The sequence below is a fragment of the Cyprinus carpio genome, chromosome A25, assembly GCF_018340385.1.
Source record: "Cyprinus carpio isolate SPL01 chromosome A25, ASM1834038v1, whole genome shotgun sequence".
NCBI classification, from domain to species: Eukaryota; Metazoa; Chordata; class Actinopteri; order Cypriniformes; family Cyprinidae; genus Cyprinus; species Cyprinus carpio.
In genome coordinates this window covers 11517625-11537088 of record NC_056596.1, presented here as the reverse complement: position 1 = coordinate 11537088, position 19464 = coordinate 11517625, and the positions used below count along the sequence as shown (strand labels likewise).

The 19464-nt window shown below is 37.5% G+C and overlaps 1 protein-coding gene across 7 annotated transcripts in view; it reads right to left on the bottom strand.

Moving 5' to 3' along the window:
- LOC109050944 (receptor-type tyrosine-protein phosphatase zeta-like) overlaps positions 1-18739 on the bottom strand; it is a 58467-nt gene extending 39728 nt beyond the window's left edge. For 3 of the 7 annotated variants that reach the window (XM_042715509.1, XM_042715512.1, XM_042715510.1), the window contains exons 1-2: positions 18497-18739; positions 17799-18080 (exon numbers count right to left, since the gene is read on the bottom strand). In XM_042715509.1, the coding sequence (XP_042571443.1) occupies positions 17799-17862 (64 nt within the window). In that variant the 5' untranslated portion in view covers positions 17863-18080; positions 18497-18739. Of the gene's footprint in view, positions 1-17798; positions 18122-18496 lie in introns of those variants that run through there. The other 4 variants (XM_042715511.1, XM_042715513.1, XM_042715514.1 and 1 more) reach the window with 4 other exon arrangements.
- Between the last annotated feature and the right edge of the window lie 725 nt (positions 18740-19464).

Genomic DNA, 19464 nt, shown 5'->3' with positions numbered 1-19464 from the left:
TGACACACGTAGGCTATTACGTATATTTTGGATTTTAATTTCATATTTTGAGGCCTAATCAACACAGGTTCGGAAGTTACGTTGTCAACGTCAGGCATGCAGGTTTGGTCGCCGAGTAAAGAGGTTTCCCGCTCGTTCCATGCAGAATACATCCATCTTTGGCAGCAGCTGACTAGTAAATTTATATATAGTAACCAGGGCACCCCGCCTGCATGTAGCTCAGGTAAGAGCATGGTGCTGCCGCGCTTGTAACATTTATTTTTTTGGCAACAAGTGTGGGATCAGCTTTGACTAGCCAAGCAATTGTAAGTAGTACACTATAGTATTTTTGTAAGGTGGTGGGGATGGAGATGGAGAGTATTATTTCGTTTGTGTGTTCTTTGCGGAGATTATTTCCTTGTGGTTTGTGTAAAAAGGTTGGAGATGGAGACAGAAAGCTTTATACTGTGCGTGTGTTCTTTGCGTAATGGATGTGGAGAACTGTTCAATAAACAAATTGCTTAAATAGTCAGATTATTTCCTTGTGGTGTGCGTAAAAAGATTTTGGAGTTAATAGAGTTGCGTGTGACATAAACATGCAGTGACTCAAGCCAGCTGACCAAATCGATTGCATTGTTTTAGCGTTATTGTGAAGTTTGATTAATATTATATTTTGTTGTAATATTATTTGTTGTATCTAAATAAGTTGCATGTATGTATAGGCTATCTGAAATTGTAAAGAAAGTAATTATTTCGTTTTCTTTCGATTATTAAACTATTATTTCTGATTCTGCTTCTGCTTCTGCTTCAGATTAATAGCGCATTGCGCATATCTGAGAACTGATGTCTGTGTGTTTCAGACCCTGGCTGGCTGTGCACTGAAGTGTATATGACAATAAAGTAGTAAATCTCAATGTATTTATTTTTAAAATGTATTTTAAATAGGCCTATAGGCTCATAGGTTTTTTGTCAAAAAAAAAAAAAAAAAATTCACAGCACCCCCTGTTCAAAATTACTTCCCGCGGCCCTGCAAATCTCTCCTGAGAACTGCCAAAAAACAGACAGAATGTTACATGTCCAACCAGAGACAGTAACATACTAGATCACTGTTACACCACAATAAAGGATGCATATCACTCTGTTCCACGGGCAGCTTTAGGACTCTCTGATCACTGTGTGGTTCATCTTATACCGACCTACAGGCAGAAACTGAAATCAGCTAAACCTGTATTAAGGACTGTAAAAAGATGGACTAATGAAGCAGAGCAGGATTTACAAGCTCGTTTTGACCTCACTGATTGGAGTGTTTTCGAAGTTTCTGCCACTGATCTGGACGAGCTCACAGAGACTGTAACTTCATATATCAGTTTCTGTGAGGATATCTGTATTCCTACCAGGACTCATCTAACTTACAACAATGGCAAACCATGGTTCACTGCAAAACTCAGACAGATCCGTCAGGCCAAAGAAGATGCTTACTGGAAGGGGGGCAATGTCTTGTATAAACAGACCAAATACACACTGGAAAAGGAGATCAGAGTGGCAAAGAGGAATTATTCTGGAAAAATAAGGACTCAGTTTACTTCCAGTGACTCAGCATCAGTGTGAAAATGTCTGAAGGAGATCACCAACTACAAGACACAATCCCCCAGCACTGTGGAGAATCAACAACTGGCAGACGATCTGAATGAGTTCTACTGCAGGTTTGAAAGAACACCCCACACCCACCCTGAACACCTCTCAACACAACCATTTACACCATTCACACCTCCTGCAACCCCCTCTCCCTCACACCTGCAATTCAGATCAGTGAAAGCGATGTAAGCCAGGTCTTCCGGAAGCAGAAAAGGAAAAAAGCACCAGGCCCAGATTGTGTTACACCAGTCTGTCTAGAATCCTATGCTGACCAGCTGGCCCCCATCTTCACACAGATTTTCAACAGATCACTGGAGCTGCGCGAAGTCCCTTCGTGCTTCAAACGCTCCACCATCATCCCCATCCCAAAGAAATCCAAAATTACATGACTAAATGACTACAGGCCTGTGGCTCTAACGACTGTGGTCATGAAGTCATTTGAAAATACTGTACTGGACCCTTACTGGATCCTCTTCTGTTTGCCTACAGAGCAAACAGGTCTGTGGACAATGCAGTAAATATGGGACTGCATTATGCTCTGCAAACATCTAGACAGACCAGGGACTTGTGTGAGGATCTTGTTTGTGGACTACAGCTCGGCCTTTAACACTATCATCCCAAACCTCTTCCTGCCCAAACTAACTCAGCTCTCCGTGCCCACCTCCGTCTGTCAGTGGATCAACAGCTTCCTGACAGACAGGCAGCAGCTAGTGAGGCTGGGAAAATACACATCCAGCACCCGTCTGATCAGCACTGGAGCTCCTCAGGGCTGCGTTCTCTCCCCACTGCTCTTCTCCCTGTACAATAATGACTGCACATCTAAAGATCCCTCTGTCAAACTCCTGAAGTTTGCAGATGACACCACACTCATCGGCCTCATTCAGGACAGTGACGAGTCTGTTTACAGACAGGAGGTTAAAGAGCTGGCTGTCTGGTGCAGTCTCAACAACCTGGAGTTCAACACGCTCAAAACAGTGGAGATGATCGTGAACTTCAGGAGAAACCCCCCTGCTCTACCCCCACTCACCATCATGAACAGCACTGTGACTGCAGTGGAGTCATTCAGGTTCTTGGGCACCACAAACTCTCAGGACCTAAAGTGGGACATTCACATTGACTCCATTGTGAAAAAAGGCCCAGCAGAGGTTGTACTTCCTTCGCCAGCTGAGGAAATTCAACCTGGCACAGAAGCTGCTGAAACAATTCTACTCTGCCATCATTGAAGTCTGGTTCAGCTCAGCTACCAAATCTGACCTCAGAAGACTACAGAGTGTAGTCCGGACTGCTGAGCGAATCATTGGTACAACCCTCCCTTCTATTCAAGAACTGTACTCATCCTGAGTGAGCAAAAGGGCTAGCAAAACACTCTGGACCCCTCATATACAGCACACTCCCTCTTTGAACTGTTGCCATCTGGTCGACGCTACAGAGCTCTGAGCACCAGAACGACCAGACACAGGAACAGTTTCATCCCTTAGGCAATCCATCTCATGAACACTTGACAATAACTGTGAAACACAAAACTATTTATACACTTATTTATCTAACACACATACTAAGTTTACACTTCAAATTTGCATATAATATACCTGTACATACAAAACTGTCTATTGTAATATACCTGCAAAAAACAGGCAAAGCATCTTGGCTCAAAACAGGCAAAGCATCTTGGCTCAAGACTTTTAGGTTCCATAAGAACCAGCAAAAGTATATGAAAGGACTGACAGGAGGACTTTAAAGAGGAACACCAACCAAGACAAGACAGAGAGGTATCAAGAGGGTAATGTAAGGAAGGTGACCCTTTGTTCCTAACCACTCTAATGTATTAGGGACGAGAGAACACAACCGCTTCTTGAAGACATGTATCAGAAGAGGACACTTCAAACCTCAACTGTCATTATTGAAATTAAAGGTCACAACAGAATCATCTCGAAATAGAAGACAGAAGAGAGCAGCACTCAAGTTTAATCCCAGTCAACATGAGGAAACAACAAAGACCAAGAGGTGATTTTGTTGACAGAATCACCAAAGAAATAAAAAGGCAGCAGCTATATGCACTTAGTGCAAATATATATATATATATATATATATATAATATATATATCATATATATATATTAGATATATCTATATATATATATATATATATATATATATGTCTATAACTGTATATTGTACTAATAATATCGGGGACATGAGACTCCTGTTGACACGGTTCTCATGCTCTCAGATCACACGTCCATTTTCTCACGCAGTCCAAAGCACCCTAATTCAAATTTTAGGATATTGGTGAAACAGATTTGGTAAAGGCTCCAGTGCATATTTTTGTTTGCGCTCAGGAAAGCGTCAAAAGTTTTACAATATGTTTTTGTAGCATTGAGCAATGTAGCCAATCATACACACATCTCTTGTTTTCTGGAGCACCTGTGATTGGCCATTGTGTTAAAGTTAGTCAAAATGTACTCACCTCTAAACGCTGGATTTTTTTCCTGAATGCTTGCGAATCCTCTCTTAACAAATAAGGTTTCTCTTTAACACGATGTGAAAAAGAGCTTCATTGATTATAAGGAAACATTGAAGAAAGTGAAGAAAGAAAGTGAAGTGAGTGACAGCTTTTTTGTGATTATATGGAAGCACTATTTGCTCACAAAATCCATACATGCATCAAAGTTTCAGAAGTGACATATATCCCCAACCAAAACCAACCCCAATCCAAACCTCCATCCATCCTGCCGTGGAAATTCTCACTCCAAGTTGAAGTGAAAGGTTGGCAGCCCTGTAATATCCCTTACCAAAAAGTAGTATACTTCAAGTTTATTTTATTAAGTATACTTAAGTAAAGTTCAAGTATATTTTGACTTTTTGTTATTAGTATAAGTCAAGTATACTTAATTGTCATTATAAGTATATATCTTAGAAGTCATAAAGCAAATTTCTGAGAAGTACATAAAAAGTAAACTAAAAGTATACTTTCCTATTTTTTAGTTTAAAACAAGTATACTAATAGCACACTTGAATAAACTTCTTTTTCGTAAGGGATACTATATATTAATTGCTCTAAGTATCAGTATCGGCCAAGCTCATTTAAAAATCTCTGTTGTTCACTAATTAACAAAACCAACAAAGAACGATGGAGCCCTATACCATAATATTTTTCTAATAAATATTCAATAATATCAGAACTTGATATCATCTACAGTATATGTATGCTAGGATACCACTACAGTTTAATAAATAATCATGTATGCAACAGCACACAACTATTATTAGCACGTAGTGTTGGCTGAATTAGAAATAGTGTACTAGCATAGCTACTCATACAAAGACAAATCATAGATTCCCCTTTATTTGTGTTTTCAGTTAGCCTTTGTTTAACAAGCTAACAGCTTAGCATAGTGCTAACTGCTAAGTTTGCCAAACAGCCTATCACAATAATGCTACATTTATATCATGCATTGATGAAGAGGGACAGAATTATACTAAAGGCTCATAGCTATTTTAACATTAAAAACTCTCCTCGATAAGTTTTGCTTCAATTTCCAGTGAGAAAACATAGAAAATGTGTCAAGACAAGGTCAGTTTTTTTTCTGTTTAGTAATATCATGCCACCTTTTAGACTTCTAATCATGTAATAATTACTCCTAATATAAAATATTAAAAAGCGACATTATGAAGTGACAAGAATACTTTTTGTAGACGAAGAAAACAAAAATAACCACTTTATTCAACAATTCCTCTCCTCTGTGTCTCTCCAAATCAGCGTAGCGCCATTTTGACAAATCTGAGCTTATGCTCTTCTGTGTCAGCCACCCCACAAGGATATGTTTTTTACATGTATTTACGCTTTGGTTTGAATGAAAACAGCGCATCGGTGCAGCTCTGCTGGCACAGAAGAGCGTACTGTACGTCGTCTGTGTACTGCTCAGAATTGCCAAAATTGCGCTACGCTGATTTTGAGAGACACAGAGAAGAGGAATTGTTGATTAAAGTTGTTATTTTTGTTTTCTTCATGTACAAAAAGTATTCTCGTCACTTCATAACGTTACGGTTGAATCACTGATGGCAGATGGACCATTCTGACGATGCTTTTCATACTTTTCTGGACCTTGACACTGTTATTTATTTGGCAGTCTATGGGACAGTCTCAAGCCTACTGGTTTTCATCCAAAATATCATAAATTGTGTTCCGAAGACGAACAAAGCTTTTACGGATTTGGAACGACATGGGGGTAAGTGATTAATGACAAAATTTTCATTTTGTGGTGGAGTATCCCTTTAAAGTTTTGCATGTAAAAATTTTTGTCCAATCTTACTTGATACAAGACTTCAGCTGCTCATCAATCTCTAGTCATGCTATTTTAATATAAAAATCTTAAATTTAGGTATTTTTAAGTGAATGAAATGTGTAAAAATCCATAATTCATAAAATAAAAATCTTGTCATCTGCTTTAGTGTGATAATGAGAGGTGAAGTGATCCCTGTTTAATGAATGAATCAATATTTTGAGTTGGATCTTTTTAATGAATCAGTGAACCAATCAGAATGAATTGTTCATGAATCTGACTGATCCGGTTCAACTTAATAATTCGGTCGCATTCTGTCAACTTCTCAGCTCATTCTTTAAAATGTATCCTTTCCATACAAGACTGATACAATATGGGGGTGAATAAATGATGACACAATTTTCATTTTTGGGTGAACTAACCCTTTAAGAAAACTATACCAACCCAGGTCCAAGCAGGTTATCTTGGCCAAAGAGTTGTTTAAGCCAATCAGCATGCAGAAAACGTTTTTGCTACTACTCCGGGAAAACAAATGGACCTTGGGCCAAATCACACCCACCACCATGAACACAGTTTCAGACCAGTTTCTTTCACTAATAGTTGCCTGAAGTTACGAGTTTACTAATGTTTGTCTTCACTGAGTGAGCTCAAACTGTTGATGTGACTAAAAAAAATTAGTCAAAAATTGCAAAATGAAGTGTGCCACTCAATTCTGCCTCAGATGTGAAACAGCAGTAAACATTTCCAGTTGGATTGGCTTTGTTTTAAATATGGGGTCCATCTGAGCCTTCTGTTTATAGAGAAAGAGTGCTTTGAGGGCATCAAAAAGGGACTCACAGAGTCCAAAAAGATGCGTTGACAAACCCTAAGAGCAAAAAAGCAAACAAGAACAAAACTGGAATGAAAATGAAAGCAAATGAGGATGTTGCCCTCTAAAAGTCATGTCTGAAGACATATTCAAACTAAATATCCTCTTTTTTGTTATTTGGATTGATATTCAAAATGAAGAGAAACCAGATCAAATAGGAGTGATCAAGTTGCGGTCCAGATGCAAACTCAAATCTCCCATATGAGCACCACAGCTCAATGTTTACTAAGCCACAGTTCCAACCGATTTTATTTTTGCACAACATGAGAAAAAAATATACAGTCATGCCCAAAAATATCGGCACCCTTGGTAAATATGATCAAAGAAGGCTGTGAAAATTAATCTGCATTGTTAATTCTTTTGATCTTTTATTTAACAAAATCACAAAAATCTAACCTTTCATTGGATAATAAGAATTTAAAATGGGAAGAAATATCATTATGAAATAAATCTCTAATACATGTTCTTATGAGTAAAATATCTCTGAAGTATATTCCCATTCATATTCACAATTTTAAGCACTCCAGGGTGATTATGAATATGAAATTATCCAGCCATGGCTTACTGTTTCACAGAAATATAAATAGGAGGGAAAACGAAGCCCAAATCCCCTTAATCATCCATTACAATGAGAAAAACCAAAGAATATATTTCTGATGTGCAGCAAAAGATTATTGAGCTTCACAAATAGTGAAGTGGCTTTAAGAAAAGAGCTAGAGCTGTGAAAATTCCCATTTTCACCATCAGGACAATAATTAAGAATTTCAAATCAACAGAAAATGTTACGAAACTGCCTGGAAGAGGATGTGTGTCTTTATCGTCCTAATGAACGGTGAGAAGGAGAGTTTGAGTGGCTAAAGACTCTTCAAGGACCACAGCTGGAGAATTTGCAGAAAATAGTCTCGGGGTCAGAAAACCTAACAAAAAAAAAAAAAATTGTCAAACAGCACCTACATCAACACATGTTGTTTGGGAGGGTTTCAAGAAAAATTCTCCTCGCTCATCCAAAAACAAACTCCAGCATATTCAGTTATCAGACACGACTGGAACTTCAAACAGCACTGGCTTCTATAGTCAGATGAAATTAAAAAATTAGCTTTTTAGCAGCAAACACTCAAGATGGGTTTTGTGAACACAGGGATAAAAAGTACCCCATGTGTACAATGAAATATACTGCGGTATTTTTGATGTTGTGGGCCTATATTTCTGATGGAGGTCCTCGACATCTTGTTTAGACATATGGCATCTTTGATTCTATCAAAAACCAACAGATAAAAAAAATCAATAAGTGACTGACTCTGTTAGAAATCTTATAATGGGCCATATTTGGATCTTCCAACCGGATAATAATCCAAACACAAACCTCAAAAACAACACAAAAATGGGTCACTGAGAACAAATCCAAGCTTCTGCTATGGCCATTCCAGTCCTCTGACTTGAACCCGATAGAAAATGAGTGTTTTTTTTATTTTTTTTTAATATTTTTTAAATAAAAGATCAAAAGGATTAACAATGCAGAGTAATTTTCACAGCCTTCTTTGATCATATTTACCAAGGGTACCGATATTTTTGGCCATGACTGTAAATTTGAACCATCATTTATCCGTGATTTTAAAATGTGGTATATCCAGCTAGTGACTAAAGCATGCTTCAGCAAAACCACCCACTTAATTAGTGATTAAATGACTTGAATGTTATTGGAAGCTAACTGACTCAAGTTGTGTTTCTGAGAAGCTGTCAAGCAATCGCCAGAAAAAAACATCTAAGCAAGAACAACATCCTGAGAAATGATCAACACAGATGCACATAGTATACACAGCCATTCTCTCAGTGAGGAAAGAGCACTGTACATCTGAGATGAATCCTTTCAACCAGATTTCCACATGCTCTGAGACCTCATGAGGAACATAAGGAGTCTCTGATTTGGCACAAGCCTGCCTAGACAAAAATAAAATTTAATCTAGGGCCCACCAGCATTCAGTAAAAGTCAAAACCATGAACAGGGAAATTAATTAGCATTAATAAACAATAAAAAAAAGCATAAAGACTTCTACAAACATATAACATTTTTATCATTCACTTCACAATTCTCAATTATATATATATATTTATACCTGGAATATTCTTTTAAGCATTGTTGCCATCAGCAAACCATCAGAACAGACCTGCAATTCATTTTTGGGTCACAACCCACCTGTCGGGAAGCACTTCTACAGAATATTTCATAATATGAAGCAAAGAGCTCCAAATACTCTTTGAAGTCTGTATGAGAGTATTTTATACGGCGAGTGATAAAGCAGTTTAATTTGATCAATCTTGCTAATTAGCCGGAGCAATGGGAGTTCCAAGAAGTGTGAGAGGCTCTCTGATGTGTCTCCTCTCATTCAAACCAGAGATTACCCACTCAGCCTTGTACAAATTCAAAATGCATTACTACAGGTTGAATGAAAAAGGAGGGAGGAATTTCTAATTGTTCTTTCACCTGCATTGGGCCACAGAGGTTTTCCCTGGGACATATGGTGCAGGCGGGGTGAACTGGATTAACGAGAATCAGCCCTAATTAAAAGGCTCTGAAGATCTTCTATTATTTCTTTGATGGCCTGGAGGACCCATGCGAGTAGCTATTTGGAGTGGTATCCTAATTGAAAATGGCATGGATTCTCAGATGGGGGAAGACTCAGAGAGTAAGACTGCAGTGCAGTGTCCTTGAGTGACACTGAAACATTTTCATTCAAAATCTCAACTCTAATAGGCATCTATGGAGTCATTTGTCTGACTAATAGGGATGTGTATGCAATTTGTTAAACTGTGTATATTAAGACTGGTAAGTGTTTTGTCTAGTTATTAAAGGGATACTCCACCCCAAAATGAAAATGTTGTCATTAATCACTTACCCCCATGTCGTTCCAAACCTGTAAAAGATCTGTTCGTCTTCGGAACACAATTTGAGATATTTTGCTTCATATAACCCAGATTGCATGTATGATGGCAGATGGAGTATTCTGAAGATGACTTTCATACCTTTTATGGACATTGACACTGTTATTTATTTGGCAGTCTATGGGACAGTCACAGGCCTCCAGGTTTTCATCCAAAATATCTTAAATTGTGTTCTGAAGATGAACAAAGCTTTTATGGGTTTGGAACGACATGGGGGTAAGTGATTAATGAAAAAATGTTCATTTTGGGGTGGAGTATCCTATTAACTTGACACATTCCAATGCTGAGTGAATACTGAAAATGCACATATAAATTTCTTGTAAATAGTATATATTTACAAATATTTATTACTGGCTGCAAAACCTTATTTGGCATATATATATATATTTTTTTAATGCATTTCTTTTTTTTACACATACAAATATTAATGCAAAATAAATATTTTATTTTTATAGTCACTACCCTTCTCAGGAACACTCTCACAACACAAGCTAACATTCCGGCAAGGTTCTCCTCAAGTTCTTGCAGTAACGTTAATAGAACGTTCGTTCAAAGTTGACTGGTTTTTAATGATATTCTCAAAACAACAGCACGAAAACATTAAAAGTAACAGATTTCAACATTAAGATTTCAGATTTAAAAGTAACAGATTTCAACATTAAAAGTAACGTTCCCATAATGTTTGCAAAATGATAAAATGGAATGTTCCCTGAAGGAATGTGCACAAAAAAATAAAATAAAAAGGAATGTGCACATTTAAAAAACATTTTGAATGATGATTTTGAATGATTTTGAAAGAAATAACATTTTTATAACTTAGGAATATTAGCAAACTTTCTTAGAACATATTTTGTTAGCTCGGTAAATGCTGTTTTGTGGATGAAAAAAAGTCAAACCAGTTTGGAATAACTAAATAATGCTCATTTTCATTTTTGGGTAAATTATTTCTTTTAAAATATCTAGAATTGCAGCCCTAAGAGAACATCATAAGAGGCAAGTAACTCATCACTGTCAAATGCGCTTGTAAATCTTATAAGAGCCTTGATTGTGAGATAAGCTTGCCCTGGTCTTTGTCCCATTTGAGTCCAATCTGGGGAAGATCAGCAAACCACCCACAGCTCATCCACCAGCTGTCTCCTCCTTACCCCGATGTGGATCTGTGTCATCTGCTTATAGAAGAGGAGACCTTCAGTGTTTGTGTGATCAGAACAGCCTGTTTATATGATCAAAACTAGTCTGCTAGTATCAAAGTCAACATGTCCATTCAGTCCTCAACAGCGTATAAATTGTCTTGTGATCAGTTCAGTTTGCAATTAACCTTTGAAAGCCGACCCTTTCATCAAAACCCACAGACCAGTGCCCAGACATATAACATATATCATATTTATGCAACACAAAACCAAATCTCAACAAATTAAAAATAAAAATAACAAAAGAAAAAAAGACATAAATATATAAATGTATAGTCAGACAGACAGACAGACAGACGCACAGATGGACAGACAGACGCACAGATAGATAGATAGATAGATAGACAAACAGACAGACAGACAGACAGACAGACAGACAGACAGATAGACAGACAGACAGACAGACAGACAGATAGACAGACATAGATAGATAGATAGATAGATAGATAGATAGATAGATAGATAGATAGATAGATAGATAGATAGATAGATAGATAGATAGATAGATAGATAGATAGATAGATAGATAGATAGATAGATAGATAGATAGATAAAGTATAATATTCAACCTGCAGCCATTCTATACAAATGGAATTGAAACTACTTCAAGAACAAAAGTGATTTAAGTAGAAAACACAAGCTTTGACTGTCCTCTTTTTGGGTGCTCACAGTGATCCCAGACTTTATACTCACACAGTGTCAGAGACCAAGCGACTATATCATAGTGTCTAAACTTTACTTTGATTTGTATTCAGCATCCTCTCCATGGTCCATTGAATGAGAGCAGAGATCTAGACCACACACCTCTAGCCTGGAAAAGAACAGGAAAGGATCTCAAAGCATCTTAAGCTAGCACTCAACAGACCTGCTCTTGTTTTCTCCAGTGGTGGACGGGAGCAGCTCTTTCAGTAGCATGACATCAAACCCTAGTCTGCTGTCATTAATTAAGTGGCAAGTCAGGGATACTGACCCAACCGGCAGAGAGCCATTGGGGCCCCAGCAGAGTCTGTCAGTCTATATGCACTGAGATGAAGACGCTGAGATTCCAAAGGGACACACAGAGAGAGAGAGAGACAGACTTTCAATGGATGGAGAGATAAAGGAAAATCTGAAGACATGAAATGGCATATAAAAGACAAGTGTAAGTGGGTCTTGTCTTATGATGATAAACACATGAGGATGAGTATATGAATTTTCATTTTTTGGGTGAAATATACCTCTTTATAAATACACACAGCAGCGCTCCACATAGGTGTTTGCAATAAAAGAGCGCAAAGAGGAAAGCCTCTGACACTCTCCGTTCAAGTTCACTCCTCCCTCCCACACAGACACACAAAAGTACCCCAACTCGCTCATCCATCCTTTGTGACATGGGAGCACCACCACTGGGACAAATCAGGGGCCCTCCTGAATGTCACACTCACATGCCACATACAACGTTGTTGCATGTCCACGAGCACCGGTCGCCTCTTGCCAGCCAGGCAAAAACAAATCGAGCAGCTGACAGCATAATTCACTATGCGGAACTGGCCCAAGGCCATGGGCACGATGGTGCAGAGATTTGGCTCACCACGGAAGCCCCCCTCGCCCCCGCCCGAGTCCATTCAGGCTTGGCCCCTCCACTGTCTTGGGAAGGAAAGAAAAGACAGGACTCGGAGGCATGCCTGAGTGAATGTGCTTGAGCCTAATGCCGAATAATCTGTTCATCAAATGCCCCCACTGCCGTTGAGGGGAGATTCGGACAGGGAGTCTGGATGCCAAGCTGCCCCAACTGCCCCCACCAAAGAGCAAAAAAAGGGAGAAAAACACAGACAAAAAAGTTCTGGTCACAAACAGACGCTTTAAACTAAGCAAACACAAAGATTACATCAGTTAAGGAAATATTACAATAGCACAACTGCAGATGAGATAATGTTTTTATACAGTTCTATCAAGTTAATAGTGAGTGATTTACATTTCAGAAAAAATATGGCAAGTTATTCTGTCTGTTTTTGCTCCACTAATGAAAATAGTCCCAAATAAAGCAGATAAAGGATTATTATTTTTTTATTTTTTTATTTTTTTTTTTTACTAATTGGTAAATGGTTTAATGAATCACTAAAAAAAAGTTGCTTGCTTTATTCCAGAATAAAACAGTGTTCTTGAACAAACAGATTGACTGAATAATTCAATGACTCATTCATAAAAACAGTTGCTGAATTATATTACAAATTATGTCAGTTATTGCATGAATTCATGTTTTGAATAATTGATTTGACGACTGCTAAATAATTCAATCCTGAATTCAGAATAACATACCACACTATTTACACCAAATAAACATATGAGATAAAAAAATCTGTACATTAGTTTTGTATGGTAGATAACAGTATGGTATGGTATAGTATGGTATATGCTATTCTAATTCAGTCAGTCACTTTCACTTTCATTTGTTTCATTTGCTAAATCTAAATGAATCAATGTTTTGAATGACTCAGTTGAGCGAACAATTCCGTGACTCACTCATGAAGACAGTCACTTTTTTCTTTGGTGAGTGAATCCGTGTTTTTAAATGAATCAGCTGAATTAATGATTTTATGTAAATCGATTCACTCATTTAATTTCTGGATGATTAATTATTTTTTAACATATTGGATGGGTGAATGATTTGGTGACTCACGCATGAAGTTAGCCATTTGTTTCACTCCTGAACGAATCAGTATTTTTGAATGAATCAGTTAAGTGAATGAGTCACTTGTTTCTTTCATGAATGGTTCAGTGTTTTTCAAATGAAACGGTTGAGTGAATCATTTTTTGGCACACTAATAAATCATCTTTTGTTTTCAGAATAAATCAGTGTTTTTAAACAAATCATTTGAGCATACGGTTTAGTGACTTACTCTTAAAACTGTCGCCACGTACTGGTTAGATGATGTAACCTGCTGAAAAAGTCACTGAAAAATCTCCTCTAATAATGCACAGACTCACAATCTGTCAGAAATGACATAAAAACAGATTAGCAAATCAACTTTTCTTTTCTGCTGACATTACTGAGGCCACATAGGATTATTGAATAATGCAGTCAAACAGCTATTTAGTTACCATTTTAACAAACTTGCATTCAGTCTGTAACTCCCAACCTTCACAACCCAGTCCAATCCTGAAGAATCAAATAAAGTTATTTTCCGCATTATATATCCTGTTTCACTCTGGGAGATATGGATGTATTTTAACATTGAGAAATGGCACACTTCACCTTTAAGCCTTTAATGGTTGTTCTGCTTGGACACACAGCTAATTGGAGCATGTAGAGACACACACTACCACACGTCCTTCACAGGTGGACACACATGAGGCATTTGGCAGGGGAGGGGCTGCATGAACCCCGGACTAACACCTTTACAGTTCCCAACTACCATCTGTCACAAACCCAAGACCCGACAAACAACACAGGGACTTTCTCAGAGGAAAAACAGAGCTGTGCCAAAAAAGTGTAGAAGGGAAAAAAACTTCTTAACTATAGTACAACACTTGGGAAGACAGATGGTGAGAGAGAGAGAGATTTCATTCACTAGCTCGCATCCTAAAGTTTGAGCCCTTCCTTTGTGCCACACATTTCATCACAGCATCATTTAGAACACCGAACAGAAAAGAAGAAAAGTAGTAAGGGATGAAGGAGCAGCTGAGCTCTTTTTTTTTTTTTTTTTTTTTAGCAGGTACCGACTTGCTATCCCGGTTCACTAGCTGACTTACAAAAGGGCTTTTCCAAGTCCTAGTAAAATGCCTTTGGTCAACTCTTAGAGGCTTTGTCTCAGATGGCATCCAAAAGATTAATCCTGGCATATCAGTCACTCCTTGGCACTTCGTAACAAATAGCAGACAAAATAATGAGCCTAGGATTGAAGTCTGAGTTTGTATAAGCATTTGTCACTTTCTACTGAACTGGGCATGGGGACGATTTGAACAATGGTGGCATATGTTAACTTTGAGCCAAGCTACACTTTTTTCACACAGGGTACTTGCACTGTATAACAAATTAAAATAGTAGACACTAAAGAAAATAGCCACAATAGCCACATTTTTCCTGCAGGCTTATGCTTTTTTTCTCTCTCTCTAATTTCTTTAATTTCTCTTTAACAGTTTAGACTAACAAGTCATTTTAAAGGTATTGTCACTGGTTTTGGACTATACTGACACCCATTGGTCTGGATGAATGAATTTTACTAACTGCTGCTGCTTTGCATTGAAGCTGCTTATCTTGTCTTATTCTTCATTTATTATAATCCTTATAGTAGACATTCTTGGATTCAATCTCAACAAAATGCATTGATTATTATTAGAAGTAGTAACTCAGCCAATTGCATACCTCCGTTGGTCATGTGATCTCAACATGGCAGTGCCCATAAATGGGAACCCACTCCATGTAAAATAAAACAGCTTTGTCTAGAAAACCCATATGATTCCTGTCAGCTAATGTGACTGAACATCACTTAAAAGTATTTCTAAGTATTCACAAGTATTCATACTATTCATTACTTTATGTGTAAATCCTTAAATTGCAAAAATTTCTGAGTGCACTTAAGACAACAACTGCACATTTCACATTGTACAGTGTACTACATACATATTAATATATGTATAATACTACAGCAAAGGAATTGACAGAGACCAGAGTCATAATCCTGATTCTAGAATATTACGTTAAGCCCCTCCCTTATAAGCAGGCCTGTAGCCAGCTATGAGGTCACTGAGGTCCGGACCTCGGTAGATTTTTTATGTTCAAAAATAAAATTTGTTCTCTGGATGACTAATTTGCTGTTAAATTCCTCATATAAATATCTGCATCATGTATAATTCAGTTTAGACATTTTGCAAGAATGTTAAGCATCTGTGGTATAAAAATGATCACTGCAAGATGCTGCCGGAGTGAAGTGAACGAGTCTCGAGAGAATTGTGAGTGAGGGCGCGGGCACAACCTCATCCATCGTGTTGCCAGATCCAGCTATTATAAGCGTTTTTGGACTGGCCTTTTCCACTATTTTCGCACTTTAGAAGGTTAATAAAGCAGGAAGTTGGTTTAGTGTCAGCGATATCATCTTATCTTATTTTGAAAATATAAGATTTGAAATAAATTAATAAATTACACACCCTCAAGTCATCCTAGATGTATATGACATTCTTCTTTCAGACGAATATAGTCAGAGTTATATCAAAATTTGTTTTTGATCTTTCAAGCTGTTTAATGCCACTCAGTGGGTGTTGCAGTGCATCAGCCCAAAAGAAGTGAAATAAAAAGCGCCCATCCATAAAAAAAAAATGTCTCACACGGCTCCGGGGGGTGAACAAAGGCCTCCTGTAGTGAATCGATGCGTTTTTGTAAGAAAAATATCCCAATTTAAAACATAATAATCACTTTAATGTAGCTTGCGCTAACAGTTGTACACGGAAGTAGCTCCGGGCTGAATACATATGAGGTCGGTGTTGTGCTGGTGAGTCTTGTGAAAACCGTTTGTTAACAGGAGCAAAGGAAGCAGTTTCCTTATTTTAGCAAAGGAAAACGGTCTCCTCTTGGCTTATATCGAAATCCTCCGACATTCTTCTTTACAAATCCTTATTTTGTACTTCTAATTAGTGACCGTTGTTTTGTTTTGATCCCTCCCCTGCACTTCTGCATTCGTCCCTTCTGAGCGGCGCATGCGCACAGCTGACCTCATACATCATCTGCCTGGAACTGCTTCCGTTTACAACAGTGAGCACAAGCTAGATTAAAGTGATTATTACATTTTGAATATGGTTATTTTTCTTACAAAAACGCATCAATCAACCCCCCGCCCCCCCAGAGCCATGTGAGACACTTTTTATTAAGGATGGATGCTTTTTATTTCACTTCTTTTGGAATGATGCACTGCAACACCTGCTGAGTGCCATTAAACAGCTTGAAAGATCAAAGACCATTTTTAATATAAATCCGACTGGATTCATTTAAAAGAAGAAAGTCATATACACCTAGGATGACTTAAGGGTGAGTAATTTATGGGCTAATTTTCATTTTTGGGTGAACTAACCATTTAAGGATTTAACATCTTGTCTTTCTCAGTTGCTCATATGGTATGCTGAACCAGAATGACATCAGCCACACAAATCTTTCCCAGTGTAATATGTAAATAAATAAATAAAAAGTTGCCAACATGATAATGAAACTCAGACTGCAAAAATTGTTTTTAATGTTAATGTTTTATTATTATCTTCCCTATGTAACTTCCATTTATTTGGTAAAGACCTCATTAAAATATTTAAATCATTATATTAATACACTGTTTTTGTTTCCATCTAACTTTTTTTAGCAATACTTCCTGTTATTTCTATTTAAACTTGATTTTGTTCATCAGTAATTATATTTAGAGATGAAACTGTGCATGAATTTAGCAGTGTTGTGACTTTGGCAGAACAAAAATATAAATCAGCAATTAAAGTCCAATTTCCAATTTTAATGGGTTGAAATATTTTACAGTGCAGAAGAAAAAAACATTAATTGAACTTATGATTATACATTTAAAGGCTGTATATAAAGCATATGCTCAGACAGACTCTCTGTTCAAACAATGTTCCATGTTCTCTTGTTCAGTATTGACTGGCTAAACAATACAGCAGACACAGCAGACAAAAAGAAAATATTTGAATTGCCATGATATGGCTCATTATGAAGGAACGACTTTAAATTTTTTTGGCATAGATCACTTTTAGCTAGAAATAAATCATGTTTAAGTTTGAACCCCAAGTTCAATAAAAATAAGCTTAGTGTGGAAGCTATGACATCCAGCACTTCCCGCATCTGCATTATATACACTACACTCATTTATAAGGCCAATATTGAAGGATTTATTAAAAACAGATAAAGTAAACTAGATATTCCTGCTTTACATACCTGTTTTACTGAAGAGTGCGATCTGCGCAAGAAATAGTGCGCATCTTGTCGCGAACGCTTCCATTTTTCTCTGAATGTGAAGAAATATTGCTGATAAGAGTAAACAAGGTGAAGACAATGGAGAAGACAGAGGAACACCTCTCCCGAAGAGCTGGAGGGTATCACATTGGTTGGGTAACGGGAGGAGATACCCCCTTCAGCGGTCAGATCCACTCCGCTCTCCGATGCATGGATGTGCGCGCGTCCGGATGAAGCGCATCGCTTTGCGCACCGTGAGTTCGGCTGGAAGTGCGCGCGCCGCCCACAGACCACCACACACACAAAAAAGTTTGGTAACGCTTTCTATGGAGACTGTATATATAACGCATTATAATTGTACAATATATAAATAGTCTTTCAGAAATAATTCTAACCACAGTATAAAATGCATTATAACCATGTGGATGTAAAAAATGGCAGCACTTAAATATTTTTTAAATAAATATTATTATTAATCTTACAAGAAATTCTTACTGCATCACAATACACACTGTAATGCATCAAGCTATGTTGTTTTCATAGTTTCATGACATAACATAATCATGACTTTAATATAAGATACCGTAAATTTGGCTGCTTATACTAAATATCAGCTAATCTGTGATTACGCGTGTGCTATTACAACTAAATAAATTAGCTATTAAAGTTGAGTGACTTACATTTCAGGCAAAACTTGGCCAGCTATAGTCATATATTTCTTTTCTCTCGATGAAATTTGTTCCAGATGAAGGTTCACTGGTCTGGAAGCTTTCCGTCTGGAGCGGAGAGACAGGTTTTCCCTACCTGCTCAAAGCGTTCCGTAATCACTCCGCTCCAGCTCCACTCCGGGTTTTCTATTTCCACTCCTGGTGCGAGAGAAAAACGCTTCGACTTTCCAAAAAACTGCGCTCCCTGCTCCGCGCTCACTCCGCAATCCGCACATCTGATTTTACACGCAGTGGGCACAGACAAGTGGAGAAAGGTGACATATATCTGAAATGAAATATGAGACCATTTTAGTTCACTGGCCAATACATAATTGAAATCTCCAATTTTCTAGTATCTGTGAAGTTAAAAATGCGGATATATCCGATTTATTTATTTATTTTTTTGTGGCACATATAGTGCAATGATAAATTAGGCTATGGTACAGGCTATCATACAAATCGCACTGCTTTCAATGATATTTTATTCACTAATATGAAGTATAAATATTGTTTAATAGGAATAGTAATACCAGTCAATTTTGACCTTGAGAGGACCAGTGCCTGATTTTATGTCCCCATAAAACATGGAAACCCATCATGTGTGTGTTGTTATGTTGTGTTGTTTGTTTCATTTTTCATTTGAAATGATGAATTAGGAAATAACTAGCCCTCATGCATAAATATGATTCATTTTGTGAAATAATAACTGCAAAAAGAAACAATCACAAAAGACCAAGGTGTTCGCCAATATCAGTGCCCTCTTAACTTGAGGGAATGGATATTGGTTAAGTAAAAGAGTAGCTAATGCATCATCAGTGACCCTGAAAACAAGATGTTATATGCATATTTGCACCCTTTTATGCACATGCACATTATGGGGAGAATGCCAGGAGATTACGGGAAGTGCGATTATCAGATTTTAAAAGGTCTGGTACATATTT